Genomic DNA, 21,234 nt, shown 5'->3' on the forward strand with positions numbered 1-21,234 from the left:
ACCCATGGCCACTTACAGGTACATCAACACACTCTAAAAGAAAACGATGAGACCGGAAGTTGCAATAATAACTCATAGAAACTATTTGTAAATAATTATCATCATTATTTCAACATTTAAAATATATATATTCTGTTTAATATCAAAAATGCCCTCAATTATTTTTCTGTATCATTTTAAAATGTTGTCCTTAACCTAATTTAAAATAAAAAGTATATTCAACTTTTGCTAATAAATATTAACATAATTTAAACTAATTCAACACAAATTTTTAGCAAAATTTAAAACACATTAAATAAAAATAAATGTTTTGATTATGTTTTAAAAAAGAATATTCACAAATTAAATACATACATTTTAATTAATTAGTAATTTAATACACATTAATGAGTACATCAGTAACATTTTATTTAGTTCATTCTATGTTAAAAAATAAATATTAATAATATAGTTAGTTTATTATTTTATTTAAAAATATTTTTAACAATTTTCTTTAATGATGAACAAACTTTAAGCATTTCCCTACACTTTCCAATAGTGATATCGATTCCACAGTAGCAGAAATCTCCACCTATCTCTGAAAAGTTCCAAGTAGTAACTTTACACTCATAAATCCTGTTGTAGGAGGCTCCACCAGGGGGTGGAGATATGCAAGTCTGCACTTAGGTGTAAATCTACACCCAACAATGGTGAATAGCAAAACAAATGTACACTTACACATAGGTGTAGTTATAAATATACGTGTGACCAAATCTGCATGTGTATATTTACCTTTGTGAACTCTCTCTGCAATGTTCAGAAACTGAACTGTTTTACCTTTCCCTTGATGCATATAGTTAGTTGTCATCTCTATATGACTCCATGCTGATAATCACTCATTTTTAGACACTGCCTATTATCACAGTTTTGCAGTTTCTAAGTGGTGTCAATGACCAGTGTTTGTATAACCTTACTTCTTTTGCTAGTACATCTGAGGGATGGAAACTGCTAGGAATCAAATGCGTGACCTGCAGATCACATCATATGTTCGCTGGAGTCATTTAACTCAGTGCGCCTCCTTGATGGTAGACATACTCCTTTAAACATGAGCGTTTATTCACATACAAAGAAAGTCTCATATTCTGGTCCAGTTCACATGGCCCAGAATGCTTCTGGTTGATAATTGGAAAAAATCCAAGAGTTCCACGTTGCCTACAGCTCTGCTCACGGGTTGAGTTTGGGAGTATGACCACTGTACTACTTCTCCTCTCTTCTGTGTGTCACTTCTGTTTGATTCAAATGCCTTTTCTTTCTCTCCAGTGTAGCATTTAAAGCATCTTATTTGGCTCCATTATATTGGCTTGCTGTAAAAGAAAAAACAGGAGCAAACATAAGATGTTCTTATTGTTGGAATCTGATGGAGCAAGCACACACACTCATGCACGTACACACACCACACACACAAACACACACACACACACACACACACAATGTTAAATCTTGAGGCTCTGAATGTTGAATCTGGGCATGGAAGATAGAGCTGCCTATCTTCAAAAGCAGACACCAGGATATCTCTTCAATAATTGTGTTTAATCTGAACCTATTTTGATTGTCCAGGCCAAATATACTGCAATAGTTGTACAACAAGCGGAGCAAATAGCTGCCTGGAAACCCATTTGATCCTCTCGCAAAGGGACTAGGTGGTTTCTGGTTAATATCTGGAAAAAGTCAGTCTTATTGTTTCAAGATATAAACATGATTTTTTTTTTACCTGGAAACTGAACTTGTCTACAAGTCTTTCCATTTCTCAGAGTTTGAACTTCATCTTTAATTTTGTATTTCCTGATCCACTAATCTCATTCCCTACAACTTTGCGTTTTTGTATAGTGATATAACAAAATACTTATTTGTGCTCTTCTCTTTTAAAATTCATCTTGTTGTGTTGCATTTTCTTAACAAAAGGTGGGTGCGATCATGATATCTGGGTATTGGCAAATCACTATATTTTGAGGTAACCCAACCAATTCTTCGAGTATTCCTTGGACAAAGACAGTGATAAACTGGCAGTATTCACAGTGCTTAGGCTCAATCCTTTTAGGATGTCTTTAAGCCCAGAAAAAGATCAACTTTATGAGCCAGGAAGTCAAGGAGCTCTCTAAATTTAAGGTGTTTCAAGCTTTGAAGGCACTGAATGAAATACATTTACGGGGTGGGCACAGAGCCATCTTTTGGATTTTTGGATCCCTGGGGTACACATATTTCGGGACTACTTCTGGAACTGCTTTGAATTATATATATAACTTTCAGAAACAGAGGCTTGTAGGAACAGCCAAAAGATGAATCTGTCTGCATCCAGGAGCAAATAGTGCCTAAAGAAAGCTTGACAAATCTATTTCTTTTTGGGTGTGGATTTAAATTATATGTTTTGCAATACCAACATTTTACATGGAATTCAGAGTTTAACCAGCCTGTTCCTACCATTTTAGGAAAGACATGCTGAGGGTAAGGTTGAAGATGTTTATTAGAAGAGTGCATAATCATAAAATAAAACATATTCACGTGGGTCTTGCAGTTGTAGCTTTAATTGTCAGGTGTTCGTGATGATAAAAAATACCTCTTCACAACTTATATATTTGATTTAATGGAAAAATCAAAACACTGCTCTGATGACTTTCTAATGAAAGAGATGGAGAGAGGGATTAGATTTTATAGTGAGGCTGTGAGTAACAGGGGCAAGGAAATGTAGAGAGAGGGAAAGGGATGCGAGATGGGGGTACAAATAGAAATGGTGATAATGGGCTTGCTAATATGCTGTAGAGAATTCCAATAGATGCCCAGGTTAGATGTGCAGGACATCTAACCTGGGCTTCTGTTGGAATTCTATAACGCATATTAGCAAGCCCATTATCGCCATTTTAGCGGCAGTTTCCTGCCGCTAAAACTGCAAATATTTTAACGAGGTTCTTGCTAATAAGCCCCATAGAGAGGTGAAGCAGTCAGAGAAATTTGGTGAGATGCAACCTTTTCTAACGAGAGGGTGATGATTTAGGAAGAGAGGCTAAATGAGAAGTGAGACTTAGAAGTATAGGTCAAATAGTGAAAGTAGATTGGCAGAGAGAAAGGGTGAAGGATAGATTGACAAATGAGTTATAGAGACAAAAGAAGTGATGTAGGGAGACCGGTGAGGTAGACCAAGACCAAGAGCTGAAATTAGTTGAGAAAGAGTAGGGAAGTAAATATTGGTAGACAGAAAGATAGAGACAGAGATGCATAAAAAGAGAGGTAGACAGTGAGGTGAGCTAAAGAAGCTACACGAACAGATTAGAGATATCAGGTAATGATAGATGAAAAATAATTAGAGATAGAGAAAGAGAAGAAGGGAGAAATGAGTAAAATAGTGAGAGAGTTGAGGGACCGGGTTAAGAAATAGAAAGAGAAGGGGAAATGAAGAACTGACATACAAATGTATGGAGAGAAAAAATGAGATGTTAGTGCAAAGGAGAGAGGTGGAGAATGAGAATTGAGGTAATGAGATGTGATATACTGAGTCAACTCAGGTAAAGAAGGAGATATGAAGCAGCGGGTCTTGAGGCAACAAGAGGTGTGAGAGAAGGGTACAGAAACGCAAGGTATAGGCAATAGGAAGAGATAGAGAGCGGTAAAGAGAGATGAGTTTGGGCGTGAGTAAGATGGAGGAAAAAATGGGTGAGGTAAGCTGGAAACAGAGCAGTGAAGAGCAGAAAGAAGGGTGAGGTAGAGGGAGGTTGTGGAGAGATAGAGTTGTTAAATTAGGCGCAAGGAATGGTCTAGCGAGAGTGAGAAAGAAAGAGAGGTCATGAGAGAGATGTGCGGCAGAGTGAGGTGAGTTAGAGTGAGTTGACGTATAGGAATGCACGGTAGGTAAATGTCAAGTTATGTAGCGAGAGAGAGAGGATATTAAGAAAGAGGCATGCAACGTTAAAATAAGTGAGGCTGGGAAAGAAAGTTTGATGGTGATACAAAGAAGTAGCATGGAAGCAGTCAGAAGGAGAGATAGAGGCGTGAGGTAGAGAGAAGGTAGGGAATTAGTGACTAGGGAGGTAAGGAGATAAGGTACAACAAAATAGATGGATATAGAGGAGGAGTAGACAAAAGTAGATGAGTAAAGCGAGGGAGAGTTAAAGAAAGAGGCATGGTCGACAGAGGGTTTGACAATAAGTTGAGAGAGAACTAAAGAGGGGAGAAGTAGGATGGATTAAGCAAAGAAAAAAATAGTGGTTTACAGAAAGGGAGAGAGTATGAGCTAGGGATAGGTACAGGGGGACTGAATCATTGTCGGCAGTGAGAGGGACAGAGGCTGAGCTGGAAGCTGGTAAGAAAGAGAAAGGGAGAGAAAGAGGTCACTTTGAGGGATTACTTTATAGGGGCCCCTTGGAACTTGGGGATCCAGTGTAATTGCCCACATTGCCTTAAAATGTTTCTAAATTGGAGTGTCTCCTGAATATCAAAACCACAATATCTATGGGACACGATATCAAGGACCAAATATTGAAAATAAAATATCAACACATAAGTGCCGCTTTTCCATACCCAACTCCACATGTATGCAACTGTGTGGTACATATATTTTCAAGGTCCTTAGATGCGGAAGTAGGACTAGTAAATCTTTAATTCCCTATATGCACTTGCTTTGAATTCTCTCCCGGTTGAAATCCGTTTGTTAGAGGACCTTATGACCTTCCGGAGAGCAATAAAAACTTTTCTGTTTTAGCTGCCCCTATTATCTCTTATCTTTTCCTGTTGTGTTATGTTTCTCCTTGTCTATGCGCCGGGACGCTCCTTGGCTGGAGTAGCTGTGCGCACAATAAATTATAATAACATAACATAACATAACTTTGCGATAAGTTGTCCCTTGATATTCTGTTCCCGATATTCTTGTACAACAAAATTGCTGGTGTTTTTATTCAGTGGTACAATCCTATATATGGACATGCAGTTTTATTGCCATTTGATGTCTCCCCGAGCCCGCATGTTTGACTTCACATGTTTTCGGGGTTTCTTTTAATGAAAGCCATTCACGCACAAAACATCATGCACAGAAGTATTTAAAACATCACACAACTTTAAAAAGTGCTAGGTATGGGGTTTCATGTACTTTCCCACAAGCCTGGCTGAAACTCAGAGCTCTATGCTTGCTACAGAAATGCTGGTGGTCTACATAGATGTTAGTTATCAGCAAGAGACCTAGGGACAAAGTGACCCTGTTCTCATGCCGCGATTACCTGAAAAACAGATGAAGGGCAGCTTCACTCTGCAGCACTCATCTTGCCATGTGAAGTTCCTTCCAGGCTCTCTGGATACCATGCCACAATTTTCTGAAAGGGACATACTCGGCTTCTCCTCTCCCCAGAAGCTGAAGTCAAACACAGCTTGGTTGGCCCAGTACCAGTATCCATAGAGCCGGTTCCTGTGGAGTCCAATCCAGACTCCAGGGGCAGTATCTGGGTAAATGAGCAGTTTGGATACAGCCCACTGGACTTCAACCACAGGAATGCTGGCCAGGTCTGTGTGTTCCGCAACGCAATGATTACGTGCCTCATTCCATGTCATCCTCTCCAGAATCAGATGAAGAGTGTATGAGGTACACGGTCCTGCACAGAGAGAAGAAGCATTGCAGATCAGATCATTATAGCCACACAGCAGGGACACAGGAGGAGTATTTTTTTCAATTCAAGTATTTAACGGCTACTTCGAATGATGAAGAAACAATAGCATTTCACCTTAGCTGACTTAGGGTAAAAATGCAAGGAACTTGCACTTCAGTGATGCCGCAAATAGGCTGTGCCTATTTAGTACACTAGGATTTTTTGTGTTTGATCGCCTGGAATTTGGAGCTTTACTTTGGGCTAATCTCCCTGCCTGAGTCTCACTCACAGTAATTTCATAGTAATTGCACTCAGCATGTTTACCATAAGTGTCTGTCTATTAAGATAATTCTGCTGTGGCGTATCGAAGGTAAGGAACACAGAATCCGTTACATGTGCGGGCCACACGTTAGAATCTACGTTCCAGCACAGCCTTTTAGCTGTACACAGGTAACATGTCTGTGGTAGTTTTAAACTGATAATTTTACCTGAAAATTAACCCCTTTTAACTATTGATGAATCACAATTAAATAGGCCGTATTGCCCATAAAGGTAGGGTGCACAGTACTTAAAAGTAGGACACTTGGACAGAGTAGAACACTGGGATATATTGTTACATTTAATAAATGCTAAATTCGGTTTTGTAGCATCTAGAGAAATAATTCAAAGACTCATTTTTATAGGTATTCAAAATCCAATTTAATGTGAAAAAGTTACCATTTTCCTGCCTAAAGCTTGCAAGCATGCATCTGTTAATAGCAGCTGGATGACTCCTCTGTGGTGAGATGAGGATTGCTCCCAGACACAGGACAAGGGGTTTGGGTGTAGAGAGTAGTTGGCCTTATCTTGGCAGGATGACCTGGGGTCTATACCCATTCACTAGTCACACTTCAAAGGGGCCTAGTCTGTTTGTGTTATTTGCTTCTCCATAGTGCCCCAAGGAGGGGCAGGAGCACCACCCATGTACTTTTGAAGAGTTTAGGGTGCTGATGGGAGTTCAGTAGCCCACCCAAGATTGATTACATAAACTAACCCTATATCTACCGGGTCCTAGGATGCATGACCTGGGGAGACCTTTCACCATATTTTAAATATTCCCAGAGCTAGGGCTTGGTGTTGTACACCTCAGACGTATTGGGACCCCCAAATCGTTCATTCTATGGATGCATTTTGCAACCTGAAATGATTAATGAAAGAATCTGACACAACAACAGGTATTCTTAAAAGGTTACAGTTTTCCTGACTAAATCATGAAAGCATTTAACTGCAACCTGGAAGATGGTTGGCTCCCCCTGTGGTGAGAGGTAGATTGCTCCCACACAGAGGAAAAAGGTCTTGGGTGTGGGGAGGTGCTGGACTCCTCTTGACAGGATCACCTGGAGGATGTGGCCAAGAACTAGTCACATTTCAAAGAGGCCCACTCTGCCAGATGCAGATAAACCTGACTCCAGCCCTGCCCCCTTCCTTTGTCCATCTAGCCAACTTGGCTCCAAAATCAGCTGGAGGACGAGCTGCCCCAGATGTGGTTTGCAGTCAACCAATCATGATTTAAAAAGCACAGCAAATAACCCCTGAGGGTCTAAAGGCCCTGGAGTTTCTAGCTGCTGCACGGTGCTATTTTCATTTGAACAACCATGTCTTGTGACCGTTTCTGAATTCCTGGACTGATGTGGCATTCCTCAGGTTCGGGGGACGGTAGCTCCAGGCTTTGGCCACCAGGTGAGAGGAGGAGAATCCTCCACTGTTGGATCGGAGGATCCGGGGGGTGTGTGCGAGGAAAAGGGAGGCAGAGCACAAGTGTCTGGTTGGTTGGTAGAAAGGTCATTTGTTTGTTGATATATGCTGGTCCTTTTTCATGCAGGGCTTTGTATGCCTGGGTCGGCATCTTGAAGTGGCAGGCCCAAGTTCAGCAGGCCAACAAGGGTTATTCCATGGCGAGGTGTTGTTCCCAAAGATGAGGATTTCTGTCGAAGTTGAGCTTGAGACAGTTGTCCCTTATCCAGTCAGTGACGTTCGTCATACATCTGTGGAAGTTAATTCTGGTAGCAGAGGGTTCTTGTGGCAGTGAGAGGACGAGCTGGGTGTTGTCGGCATAGGAAATGATGTAGAGTCTGTGCGTTCTAACGGTGCTGACCAGGCATACGTGTTGAAGACAGTGTGGTTGAGGGGCAATCCTTGTGGGATGCCACAAATGGTCTCCTTGGGTTCTGAGGTGAATGATGGGAGACGGATTCTCTTGGTTCTTCCGGTGAGTTATGAGGCGATCCATGTGAAGACGTCTCCCTGAATTTCAACTGTTGGAGTCTGTTGATCAGGATGTGGTAGAAGACATTGTTGAATGCAGCTGATAGGTCCAAGAGGATGAGGGCTGTTGTTTTGCTGCGGTCTAGGAGGGCCCTTATGTCGTGGGTGGCTGCAATCAGAGCTTTCTCTAATGTGGTTGGCTCGGAATCCGGATTGAGAAGGGTCCAGGAGATTGTTGTGTTCCAAGTATTTTGTGAGTTGCTGGTTGTTTGCCTGTTCAAGAAAGTTTGCTGGAAAGGGGAGCAGGAACACGGGTCGGTAGTTCTTCAGTTCTGCTGGGTCAGCAAATGGTTTCTTTAGGAGGAGCCTCACTTCTGCATATTTCTGTCCTCAGGGAAGTAGGCCGTGGTGATGGATGTCTTCAGGACTTTCTTGAGCTCGTCCCCATTTGTCTTGCTGCAGAGGTTGAAGATGTGATAGGGACATGGGTGCGCGGGGGCTCTCAAGTGTACCGAGTTCACATGATGGAGATTGTGGCTTGAGTTGTGAGAGGGTCCCAACGTGTGAGCAGGTGTTCGGGGTATGTGCTCATGGGTATGAGTATACTGATGCTCTTGGTAGCCAGGGGTTGGGGTTTTAAGTTATCTTAGATGGCTGAGATCTTGTTGTTGAAGAAGTCTGCCAGGATGTCACACAGTTCTTCAGAGGGGGTGATGTCATTCCCAGTGGCTGCAGGGTTGGAGAACTCCTTCATGACGGTGAAGTGATCCTTGCTGAGGTTTGGGACAGGGTTGGGGGGGATGATGTGGCCTCCTAGGACTGGACACAGGTAGTCGGCATCTAAACCTTCACATGGAAAACAAACCTCTAAACTGACCTATATTCCTTTTCATGCCGCCAATGTTGGCTCAAAGCTGACCCTTCCCCAAAATCATGTCACGTTACACAGTTACACAAATGGAATCTAGTGGACAAAACATAAGACTAAGATACGAGAAGTACGAGGAAATGCAATTGCTGAACATACGGTTCCCTATAAAATGAGTTACATCAACAAAAACTGTTCATTCAAGTGAACCCATTGTAGAATAGGAAAGTGGCTATAGGATTTCCATCAACTGCCCTTTGTAGCCAGTGTCATCATCTGGAATTCCAGCTTCCCTGCCACAGCACCTCATAAACCAATGAGGCGACTCTGTGGAATGAGTGGCATACTATACAGAGAACTGGAACTTATTAGATCGCTAGTATAGACAGCATCCGCCTGCGATCCTATGTACAGAGGCAAAAAGTGCAGTGCAAGTAATGTGAAGATTTAAAAAGGATATTGAGGCAAACAAATACTTTTATTGGAGTATTGCTTCCAAACCTATTAAAAATAGTGCAGGAACGGCTTTTAACAAATATGCCGCTGTTTTTGAAGACGGACAGTCTTCGAAAACAGCGGCATATTTATTAAAAGCCGTTCCTGCACTATTTTTAATAGGTTTGGAAGCAATACTCACATCCTGCTCAACTAATACCCCAATTATTTACAAACGAGAATCCACAATTCCAGCTTTGAATTCAATATAGAACAAATGTTGTATGTTCTGAACATTTGTCTAACCTTAAAGAACAGATCACCAAATGAGGGGTAGAATAGCCAGTGGAACTAGTGACATGTAAGGTCTCGAAATCAACCCTGACCGGTTGATTTACAAATCAATTTTGTGCTACAATAGTACAAAAGAAAGTTTGCATGTTTTGAAATAGGGAAAAACTTCTGTCATCTTCTTCCAGATGTCCTCTGCCCACCCATGTCATTGGACTATTACTAATTTTGTTCGGAGTTTGACCCATACAGCTGGTAAAACAATTCAACAAGCACAGCTGACTGGCCACCATTTCCAGGAAAGAGGTTAGGGAATGTACCTGCGTTTGAGGAGTTTGTTCCAAGTCCATAGAGATTTCCAGATGAGATTCCATTTAGCGCTTCGAAAAATGAGGACAAGCTGTCATTGGTTGGTCCTGCAATAAATAAGGAGTCACTGCTTGGGTAAGAAGATGTGCTATTGATGTCCAAAGATGAAGATGCTATATCTGAGCTTGAGGACTGGGCAGTAGCGGCGGGTGCTGCTGCATCTGTTGAGAAATAAACAAATTCACCCATATAAGATATTCATATAAGAGATTCAGAACATACATTTTGGAAACCTTAAGACTAAGCAGAATGATACCTGTTATCTTCAATCAAATTCATTATGAAATGAGATCAAACATTTGTAGTGTGCACTGTGGCTTTATGGAGTATGACTGCCTGCCCTTTTTGGGGTCTTATGCTTTTGTTACAAAATGTATTGAAAAACACAGGCCTGGCCTGATACTAACTCATCAATGCCACATAGTAGAGCCAAATACTATATTTGCTTAATGGCCCTACAAAGGTATTTGCCCCAGACTCCACAAATGCGTCTGACAGGCCTGATTGGCTGCTCCTTCTCCTGTCCGTCTCTGCACCCGGTCTTTCATCAGGCATTCTGAAAACAACTTACAACTTGCCTTAATTATGATTAGGCTATCCTATTTTGGCTTTAAACCTATAATAACTGATAACTTATGAGGCAAACAACCCTAATCAGTGTAAATATATAAACACTGATACACACCTTGAAATCCTCAAACTAAACAGCGATTCAAAGAAAGGAAAGTAAAAAATAATTCGTTATTTTTAGTTCTTCCTGTAGGGGCTAACACAATGTAACCTTGTTATACAAGGTAGCAGCAAGAAAGACTGGTCTGAGGTTATTCTGCTTGGGGTTTGTTGTTGTTTAGGGATGTCACTGAAATATTTGTTCTTCTTATTGGTTACTCCTGTTTTGTGTCCTTGGGTTAAAGGTGCGGGTTTAGAAGCATGTTTAGGACTGTTCTAAATATTATATACACTGTAGAGAATCTGGGAATATTAAAGTAATATTTGATATTTTCGAAGTGCTTAATTTTTCACTGATTGTTGAATTATCTGGCTCATAAGAGTCTCGGCCCATAAGTACTATCACACTAAGTGGGTTAAACTCTTTGATACATCAGTCCCCTTTACAAACAAGTCAGGATTGATGGCAGGCCAACTAGCAACCACCTTAGACTTTAAACATTCAATTAAAGTGCAGTGGCAGGTACTTGTGAAAAGAGTGCTATCACAGTGCACATGGAATAGGGGTGACAACAAGGTGCAGGACTTTCCACATACCAACAATATATATGATATGCATGGCTGCAAGGAGTACCGTTGTTATTTGTGATGCCTCCAGCTAACCCTGGCACTATACTGCTGGGGTTTTTGAACCCATAGTTACAATGTTAACAGCTAAATTTCAAGTTCCAAAATGCAACGTGATGTGTGTTAAAATGTAAAGTGAGATGTTTGCAATTGGGGATACTTGGTAGCTACAAATGTCCACACAACAGCAGCACCACCTTAATGTAATGGGACACAGTGTTAGAACAGCAGTGGTGAGCATGCTTAAAGCATCCTTTCAGTTGCCTTGGGATGCAGAGATACACATTAAACTGATGTATTTAAAAATTGTAAAGGTTTCACAAGGTACTATGCCTTTGGCAGGGTTGACCACCTCTACACTGCCATAATATAGACTTCTAGCCCGCCGTAGCGGGCTATACCGGCTATTAAAGGCCCGCTGAATCGTTAAAGGCCCGAGCCGAAGGCGAGGGACTTTAACGAGACAGTGGGACTTTAATAGCCGGTATAGCCCTGCTACGAAGGGCTATAAGGCTATTAGAACATTCTGGCACTAGAGGGCAGAATGTTCTAACAAATTAAACAAAGGGTTCTCGAAGCTCGAGGGGATATAAATCCCCTCGAGCTTCGAGAAGCCTTTGTAGAACATTGGAATGGTGCTCTGCGGGCCTTTACCGGCCCGTAGAAGCAGGGAGCACTCCATTGTCTGCAATGGAGCTCCCAACATTTCAATGTTCTAATATTCAGCATGGAGTAGGTGAATGGCCCCCATCAGTGTCCAGGAATGTGTTTATTTAAACATTTGAATATAGCACTCTTACCTTTTAAGTCCATTAATAGTCCTGTAATGCAGACAGAATCCAGACAGGATGAGTGTGAGAAGTAATGAAATGTGAGAGAGGATAATGAGACATGAGTGAGAGTTCAATACACAGACTTTCCATGCTTAAAACAGTCTAACATCAGTCCAGTTGATACACTGCCAATGGGAAGACTCTACATACCCTGCATTATTTCTCCTGTAAATTAAAAATGTGCAAAATAAACCTGCAAAAAACTACATGTTTTGTAAATACTGGGAAACCACAGTTTCGGTCTAGTTCATGGATTAGGCAGCCGAATAAACACCGGTAAACACCTATTTGAAAAGGTTTGGAAAACTCTGAGGAAGCACCACTGAAATATGCAAAAATTAAACACTGAAAACAGGACAGCCTACTTATGTTGTGCTGCACCTCTGACCTGATTTGATTTCTCTGCCCGCAGCTTCCATACTAGGAACTCTTTCATGGTTAAGGTCCCACTGTGTAAATCTTCCACTTATTCGCTCATTCTACCTCTTTTTTAAATTTAGGAGGCTTGCCATCTCAGTTGCACAGTCTTACTGTCTGTTACTGTGTGTCATCCCCATTGTCTCTCAGTGACGAGCCAATATGACACAGTGGGCCTGATTCACCAAGGTAAACTTACAGGTTTGTGTAAGTTAACTATTTTTTTATATTCACAGATTGCAAGTTAATAATAGGTTATGACTGCGGAGACTGCGCAGTCGGGGCAGAGAACTCAACATTCAAAAATATAAGCCGGCCCTATCTTTTTAAGTGTGGAGTTCTCCGCAGCCGTGCACTTGCTATTAACTTGCGGTTTGCAAATAGAAAAAACTGTAACCTTACAAAAACCTTTGTGAATCAATCCCAGTGAGTCCAAATTTTTGTCTTGATTTCCAATTCATGCATGGAGACTTTGAGCTCCTCACATTGAGGGTTTGCAAACTCCCTGGACATGGGATGCAGTATCAGAAGTTTGGATAGTGTTTTGGGGTGTGGGTAGAGTGTCTCCTCAAGCTGTGCCAGACTGTAAGCCTCACTCCCTCTTCTTGGCATTGACCTCAAAAACAGCTACAAGGTCTGGAAAAGCGATGATGGCCTCACAACCCCACCTCCTTTCCAGACCCCAACTCTCCAAGGCCTCCTTCCACCCCTAAACCCCCAGATCTGAATTACTGTGACAAAGTGTAAACATATTTGTGACTTCCTGGATAATGATTTGCTGCATAGTATTCTGATTATTTTGGCTTCTGCCTGGTTTTTACCACAATGTGGCTCTTATATACTTTTTAAATTTTTATGTATCTATTGTCTGTAGGTCTGCGTTCAGCTCTTCATCTTGCCATAAGCTGTTTAATTTTATGTTACTTGTGATGGCTAATGGTGGAAAGGGCAGTGTGATGACTCTTGTCATTGCTGCCAGAAGTTATGAGAACCAAGTTCATCTGATGACTTAGGCGTGAAAGGCTGATGAGGGTTGAATCCATCACATAGTCATACCAGTAGAGCATAGAAAGTAGTAATTGTTCCAGCAGTTTTTACTGTGCCACAGGCCACTCTTCAAGGAGCCACAGGACCCAAATGTATTCCATTCCCTCGATGCCCAATTTTTGTAGGAGAGGCTTGTTCCACTTGTCCACTTCCAGTCATTTAATTTAATGGTGTACAATCCAATCCAGACCTCGTTTCCCTCTGAAACGCTGACAGCTAGGGCTTGTTCAGCGTCATTGCGGATGGTCATCAGGTTTCCATGGAGGGCATTTCTACAATAATCGTTCGCTTTTTGAAAATTCTTCTTCGCTTTAACAAGAACATGGCTCGTCTCGGTGATGGTCAAACAGAGAGCTAAAGTTGGGAAGTAAATAAAGTACACATTAGAGGAAATGGTGGAAAAAGATGTCTATCGGGTGTCAGTCAGAAGAGAAATCTGATCTGACAACTATTGATCTTCAGAGAAAGGGCAATTGAAAGCTGTCAATTAGAAGGAAAGGGATGTTCAACAACAGTCAGAGAGAAGAGCAATAAGATCAAATAGCTGCCAATTAAAAGAGAGAAGACCTGGAAAAGCTGCCAATTATGATAGAAAAATGAGCCAACATGTGTCAATCAGTACATAAATGAGAATTGCCAGCTATCCACCTGAATATTAAGGTAGTCAGCAGCAGCCAATCAGAAGAGAAGAATGTCTAACAATTGTTAATTGAAATAAGAGTAAAGTTGACAGCTTTCTGGTAGAATAAAAAGGAGATACACTACCTGTAAAACTAGCAATCAATCTGAAACACCCCTGGGCCAGATTTACTAACCTTTCACGCAACGCAGTGCAGCAAGGCAGCTTTCTGTGCTGCTTTGCCGGAAAGGGAGAGAGCAGAAGTAAGCCATATCTAATAAGACATGGCACACGTCTGCTCTCTCAAAGCGCTGGCACACTTCAATCAGCTTAGCGCTAATGCAGGCCCCATTGCACCACGGAGCAAGGGTGTCTGTGTTACAAGGAGAATTGTTTTTTGTGCAGAAAGGGGTACCTTTCTGCACAAAAACAATCTCTCCAGGCACTTTCCTCTTTCCATGTGCGCTGCAGATTGCTGTTTATGCCCTCCTCTGGGAGGCGTAGTGATTTCACGCAATCCCAGGTTTACAATTGTGTGAAATCCATAGGTGTATGCATGGGAACACCCATCTTCCACGCATGGAAGGCCTCTCTGAATGAACTGTAACGCAACGCAGTGCAGTGCAGGAAGCTGCGTTGCTTTACTTTTTTTACAAAGCCATGAAAGGAGGTGCAAATTGCCTCTTGCGTAACTTTGTAAATATCCACTAACATTTTGCGTCATGGATGCCCCTCAACAGTGGTGCAGCCATGACACAAAATGTTAGTAAATCTGACCTCAAGGTCTAACAGGAGTCATTCGGTAGAAAAAAGGTGGCCCTAATTGTCTACGTCAAATGAAAAACATCAACTAAAGATGTCAATACAAAGAAAACTCAAGTTTGACAACTATTGCTCCAAAGGAAGTGCAGCTTTGGCAGCTGTCAGTAGAAGGGAAAGGTTCACAAAGTTGTCAACCACCAACCACTAATCACTAAGTACAGCCAATGACTCTCAGCAGACACAAAAACAAGACCACTCTCCAAACCAACCTCAGGCTGAGATGTATTTCTCCACTAATCAATGGCAGATATCATACAATATTTTAGCAGACCACAGAACCTTCTGTCTTTTGGTCAGGTTTATTAGCAGGTTCAATACACAACATATCTACTTACCCATAGAACAGGACAGAATCAGAACCCAGGACGCCATCTGCATTCAATCAGAGCTAAACAAAAAAAGAGGACAAATGTTATATCCCCTGCAAGCGATGGATGAGTTGTTAGATAAACCATCGAGCTGTACATCGCCTCCCTGTAACTCAGAAAGTGTCCCACTATAAAGACCTGCTTAGTAACCTCAAAGTCATACCAACCCTTCCCCCACCAACAACAAGAAAGCATCAACCACAGAACAGTCTACAGGGCCATATATACTAAATACTTGTCACATAACTCTGGTTGCAAAGTGCAAGCAGTATATATTTCAACCGGTATACAATATCATGACCCAACCTATGTACCCATAAGTTGTTTTATAAATTTCCAATTTGAAGAGGGTCTTAATCCAACCTGTCTCATGAATATTAATGAGGTAGCTTTCAGATTGGGACACACAGTCACTGGGATAGTGAGTGACCTGCTAGTATCAGCAGACAAAAATGTCTGTCATTGCCTTTAAATAAAGTCAACTTTTTTAAATACAGGCCATTTTTCTTTCAAAACATTGTGATGTGTTTAAACTGCAGTGGTCCTCTGAACCACTGTCCACTCTCAAGCACACCTTCTTTTTCTACGTTTACAAAGGGGAAGGGTCCATTACCATTTTACAAATGGGTTACTACTCCCAACTAGGGAGTTGGCAACTTTTCAACATTTTGTGACTGGATTATGGTCACAATACACCGCATATGTCCAACACACTGATTAGACACTCACCGACGCGGACCCTCCGCTCAAAGGGGAAATGTCTTCTTACTATCCCGTGAATCAAACAAACTAGATTAGGAGGCAAATCATTCTCCCATCTAGCGCCCCAATACTGGAATCAGCTCCCATTGGACATTCGCCTCTGTACCAACTATCTTAGCTTCCGAAAAAAATTGAAGACCTCACTCTTCTGTTAAAATCCCCAGTTACCACACCTCCTGCATCTATAGCGCGGAGATACCCCATGTGGGGTGATTCAAGCGCTCTACAAATGACAGAAAAAATAAAATAAAGATTCATGCCCACAAAATGACTTTTCTAGCTTTACAACTGAATCTCAGTCCCCAGAATATCGTTTTATAAGAATATCGTGGACAGACTATACAGGGATAAAATATCTATACAGGGATAAAATATCTATACAGGGATAAAATATCTAAAAGGAAGTGCTTATAGGGAAGAATAGATTTACTACTCATAAATCCACATCTGCGTACCTTGAAGATATATATATCGATACATGTATGTGAAATTACATATAAAAAATCTACACTTACTTACTTGTTGATATTTTAGTTGCAATATTATATTCTTGATATTCGATGCCATTTGGATTCTGCTTTCGAAATTCACAGTGGTGAGAAAATGCCCCTTTTGCCTGATCATGCCCCAATTTTTGCTAGATTTTGTTTGCTGGTGTATGGACTCTGAACACTGGGGGGCCGCCATCCAGCATCCAGTATATGTGCTTGGACCCTTAAAACCAGGTACAATTGACTAATCCCTGTATGGCATATTTAACTTACCTGTAAGACTCTAAAATATAGTACTCTGTGTACTCAGGGGCTGTAAGTTAAACATCACCAGTGGGCTGTGATGACCATACATAGCATGTCTGCAGGACTGCCAGTGCATCCTGAGTGCACAGTTTTATAATTGCAAATTTCTCCTGACAAAAGAAACCTTTTGCCAGGCCTACACTTAACATTTTAATACTTAAAGTAGGCCCTTGGGGCCAGATGTAGGTAATCCCCGATTACCGATTCTTAAATACCGAATCATACCGATTCGGTATTTAAGAACTGACAATCGGGATGTAGGTATATTTACCAAATCAATTACCGAATCAGAATGATTCGGTAATTACCGAATCGGTATTTACCGATTCGGTAATTGCCATTGATTCCTATGGGCCTGGAGGCCAATAGGAATCAATGTCAATTACCGAATCGGTAAATACCGATTCGGTAAAATTACTGAATTTACAAGGGGGACAGGGTGTCACTTTGACACCCTGTTGCACCCCTGATTCTGGCTTGTGTGCAATGTGACACACATACATGCCCTTAGGGCATGTATGTGTGCCACATGGCACAGGTGTACATGCACAGATGTGCATGTACACAGGAATTCGTTATTTACCATGAGATAGTATTCCATAGTAAATAACGAATTCTTAAGGGCCTGTGGCACTATTTTAAGTGCCACCTACATCTGGAATTACCGATTCGGTAAATATACCAAGTCGGTATTTTACCGAATCTGTAAATTTACTGAATCGGTAAATTCACAGATTTGGTAGAATTCGGGCCCCCTACATCTCAAAAACCAATTACCGGTCTGTAACGGCCGAAATCGGCCGTTACCGACCGGTAATTGGCGACCTACATCTGGCCCTAAATGCGCAGAAGGCAGGGTGCATGGAATTTAAAGCGTAGGATATGTGTATTAAAGTTTAACATGTCCTGGCAGTGAAAACATCTCCAAAGTCATTGTTCACTGTGGCAAGGCTGGCTCTCTCATAGAAAAGTACTGGGTTACATTAAAACACCTTATAATGTATGATTTCTGTTCTAAAATAGCTAGAAAATGGTTCAAGGACTCAAATTATTAGCAAATTGAACACCAATCTAATGTCCAAGTCGGATTTGAAATTAATTATTATTTTCAAAATGCACTTTTAGAAAGTTGGCATTTTTCTCCTAAAACCCTCTAGTAACCTTATCAGAGTAACTCTCCAACTGTTAACCAGCAGCCTGCTTCCTGCAAGGAGGTGTGAATTGCTCCCAGGGCAGGAAACAGAAGGGCCGTTATCTGGGAGATCTGCCCAACAACTGCACAAAGGGCATCCCCCGTCACAGGTAGATTATACTCACACCTACACCTGGCCTGGCCTTTCCATTTTACAAGTAGTCAGGATGGAACCAATCCCAGTGAGAAGAAAAACTGTTCCAGAACGGGTTTGCAGGGGGAGTTTCTCCTTACCCTCAGGTATGGGCCCGAGCCCTGACCAGGGGCAGAAGGGAAGTTGGATTTTGGCAGAGCAGGGCTCTGTGGGATTGCCTAGGGTCAAACCCAGAACAAGGGATGTTAAATTGAGTAAGGTTACCCCAGGTATTTTTAACTGACTGGTCAGGGGGTTTCGGAAACCCACAAGCTAGTGCCAGGCTTAAACGATGAACCCCTGGATACTTTCTTCAAAAGACCTCTTGACCAGTAGCGGCTGCTACTGACCAGGGGTGGTAGCCAGGGGACGGAGGGAGGGGAGGAAATTATAATTTTAAAACTGCACTTACCTTTTCTCTGCAGACTGCGGCTGCCGCCTCTTTATTCTCCGTCTTCCTCTCCACTCTGCAGGAAGCACCCAGTCTGCCAAAATCCCCTGACCAATCACAGCGCTGCCATAGCAGCGTTGTGATTGGTCTGAGCACTGTGCTTCGGCGCTCAGACAGGGACTGGCAGGCTCTGCATGTTCTCCACCTAGGCTGTAATGTAACCTGGGTGGAGAACATGCAAAGTGGACATGATGCCTTGGCTGGCCCAAGATGGCTGTGCAAGGCGTCATGCACATTTTAGGTACTGCTACCACTCCTTCCCCTGGGATGAGCGGGGAGCTCAGACACGTGCCTCCTGGCTTCAGCTGAAAGCTGAATGTAAAAAACGAAATGATAATAACAAACTTCATAAATTTTTATTGCATTCAGGTTGCAGCTGAAGCAGTGGGACGACACTTGTCCGCCTTAGTGGAGGAGCCGCCATTGCATTGACCTGTGGAAAACAGAAGAAGGACTTCTACTGCAGTTGAACCTGTGAAGAGAAACCCCAAAGGCTGGGTGCGCTCCCACTTGTACTGAGGACTGAAGAGTGGACTCCAACGGCTCGTTGGCAATCCTCTGGTTAAGCTCCAGGTACCCAAAAGCTGCAACATTCCAAATACCAAACAAGTATGGGATTACACTCCAATTTAAGGAGTCAGTATAGGTTTACAGAATCTTTAAATGGGATTGCCACACTTGAATAAGTATTTTTGCAGTCACAAACTCCAAACCAGAGAGTTTGTGATCATAAAAATGCTTTGTACATCTGGCCCACTTCCCTTCTAGCAATAGGTCAACGCTCTCCTTCTCACAGGCTGCAACAAAGGGTGGCCTCCAACCCCCAATCTCCACTTAGCTAGTTTAAAGAATACTGGCATTGACCAGAGCAATCAATCAGGGATTTCTACAGAGGGGAAGCTGCTTGCAGCTGATACAAGGACTTTACATAAGGTTGACATACCAGAAGAGAGAAAAAATGATTTGATTTCCAAAATAAGCAAGAATAGTCAGGTAAGTTGTAGCTTAGACTCAATGAAACATAGTACAAACTATTTATATGTAAGCTACAAAAGGCAGCGGTTGGAATCACAACAGCAGCGGGGGTAGGCACAGACATATGGGTGGCGATGCTATTTTATTTGCTCCAACCCACAGGCACCTAACAACTGTGGGAGATGATGAGCAAACTCACTCCCTTAATGGGTCACCTTGAGTGGTGGAGTCTCTTGCAGGGCGGTGCCTGGTGCTGTTGTGGTGTGGAGTCTGGCAGTTTCTTCTTAAGGATTTTTGAAGCCCGTGTGTAGTATCCTGCTATTCTCAATGTGATGCCCTTCTACCATCTATGGAATGTTCATAAGTGCAGCTGTCAGAATGTTGGTGTTCTGCCTAGGTAGTGACAGTTGGATGGGCTGAGCACCTACATGGATGCTCCTGGTGGGGTCTCCCTTGGGTTCCTCTTAGGTCTTCCCTAGGCCTCCCTATGGTCTCCTATTGAGCTTGTACTTGCCATAACCTTACTGCTCAATAAATCTACTTGAGAACTACCTACAAGCGTGGACCCAATTACTACACCGTGCTAGACATATTTTGGGGGCCCTTTGTTCAGAACAACTGTGAATTTTATCACCCATTTTCTGCTAATTCAAGCGTGCATGTTATCAAGCAAACTTTCAGAAATGGGGTCGCTCAAAAATAGTTGAAATATACCTTGGCAGGGGCCCCAAAGATCCTTAAGATTACTTTAGGCAAAAAAAAGATGCAAGTAGAGGTAGGCAGAGAGGGGAGAAGTTGACTTACAGAAATTGACAGTGGAGAGACAGAGAAGCCCCTTAGAAGGTTGGGAATTTGCCCATTACTAATAATACCTCAGGAGGATTGGACTTCAGTAATTCCCCAAACAGGGCCCTAATGTAATGAGAGCCACAAACTACTCTGCTAGTGCTCAGCTGTACTAGTGTGCATGGTTTAATCAAAATTCTCTTCATGAAAGGTAAACAAAACATGACCCTTGGCACTCAGTCATGCAACTATGCTGCATACTCCTATAGCCCAAAAGGGGCAGCCGTTGGCTATGCACCATAGGCTGAAGTAGCTCAGTGGACCCAGCACGACAAAAGCAAGGCCGATAGCCGTGCCAATGGGTCTGGACACAGAAGGTGCCTTCAGCCGTGCCATTTGCCCAGTTCACTGACAATCTGAGCATGGCCTTGAGACATGCCCACTGGCACTGGGTGTGACCTTCAGCCATGCCTTGCAGTGGGGTAACAATAGCCGCCACAGCCCCTACTCTGCAGGGGCCCTAATCTCCATGGGCCCCTCTGCACTGTGCACGGGCAGGCCTGAGAGCTCCTGACTGGGTCCAGAGCGTGGGGGGACACCCTCCATGCACTTTGCTGCCCCCCCCCCCCTGCGGTATTGTTTCGCGACTGATGCCCTGCATCCAATCCCGTGACCACCAGAGAGTTCTGCACACTGGATTTAGACGCGCCTGCTCCCAGGCCCCGCTCCTCCAGTTTTATAAGCTCAGGCACTGACTGTGCCCAGGTTGTGTTTGGTGAACTCCCACCCGGTATACAGACATAATATCGACAATAAAAATATCGAGGTAGTTAAATATCGAGTTTAAAATATCGAGTAGACAGAATATAGTTAAGACAGAATATAGACTACAAAAATATCAAATAGAAGGACAATAATATCGAATC

The 21,234-nt window shown here is 42.4% G+C and overlaps 2 protein-coding genes across 2 annotated transcripts in view; one reads left to right on the forward strand and one right to left on the reverse strand.

Moving 5' to 3' along the window:
* LOC147678626 (uncharacterized) overlaps nt 1-21,234 on the forward strand; it is a 690,344-nt gene that overhangs the window by 546,670 nt on the left and 122,440 nt on the right. The gene's annotated exons all lie outside the window — the stretch shown is intronic.
* Nucleotides 1,318-15,216, reverse strand: LOC147678628 (secretory phospholipase A2 receptor-like). Its single transcript, XM_086946080.1, has 5 exons — nt 15,180-15,216; nt 13,413-13,757; nt 9,762-9,971; nt 5,241-5,609; nt 1,318-1,343 (listed from the first exon to the last, which is right to left on the reverse strand). The coding sequence occupies exons 1-5, from the start codon at nt 15,214-15,216 to the stop codon at nt 1,318-1,320; spliced, it is 987 nt and encodes a 328-aa protein (XP_086802206.1).

The sequence above is a fragment of the Lissotriton vulgaris genome, chromosome 12 (genome assembly GCF_964263255.1).
Source record: "Lissotriton vulgaris chromosome 12, aLisVul1.2, whole genome shotgun sequence".
NCBI lineage: Eukaryota > Metazoa > Chordata > Amphibia > Caudata > Salamandridae > Lissotriton > Lissotriton vulgaris.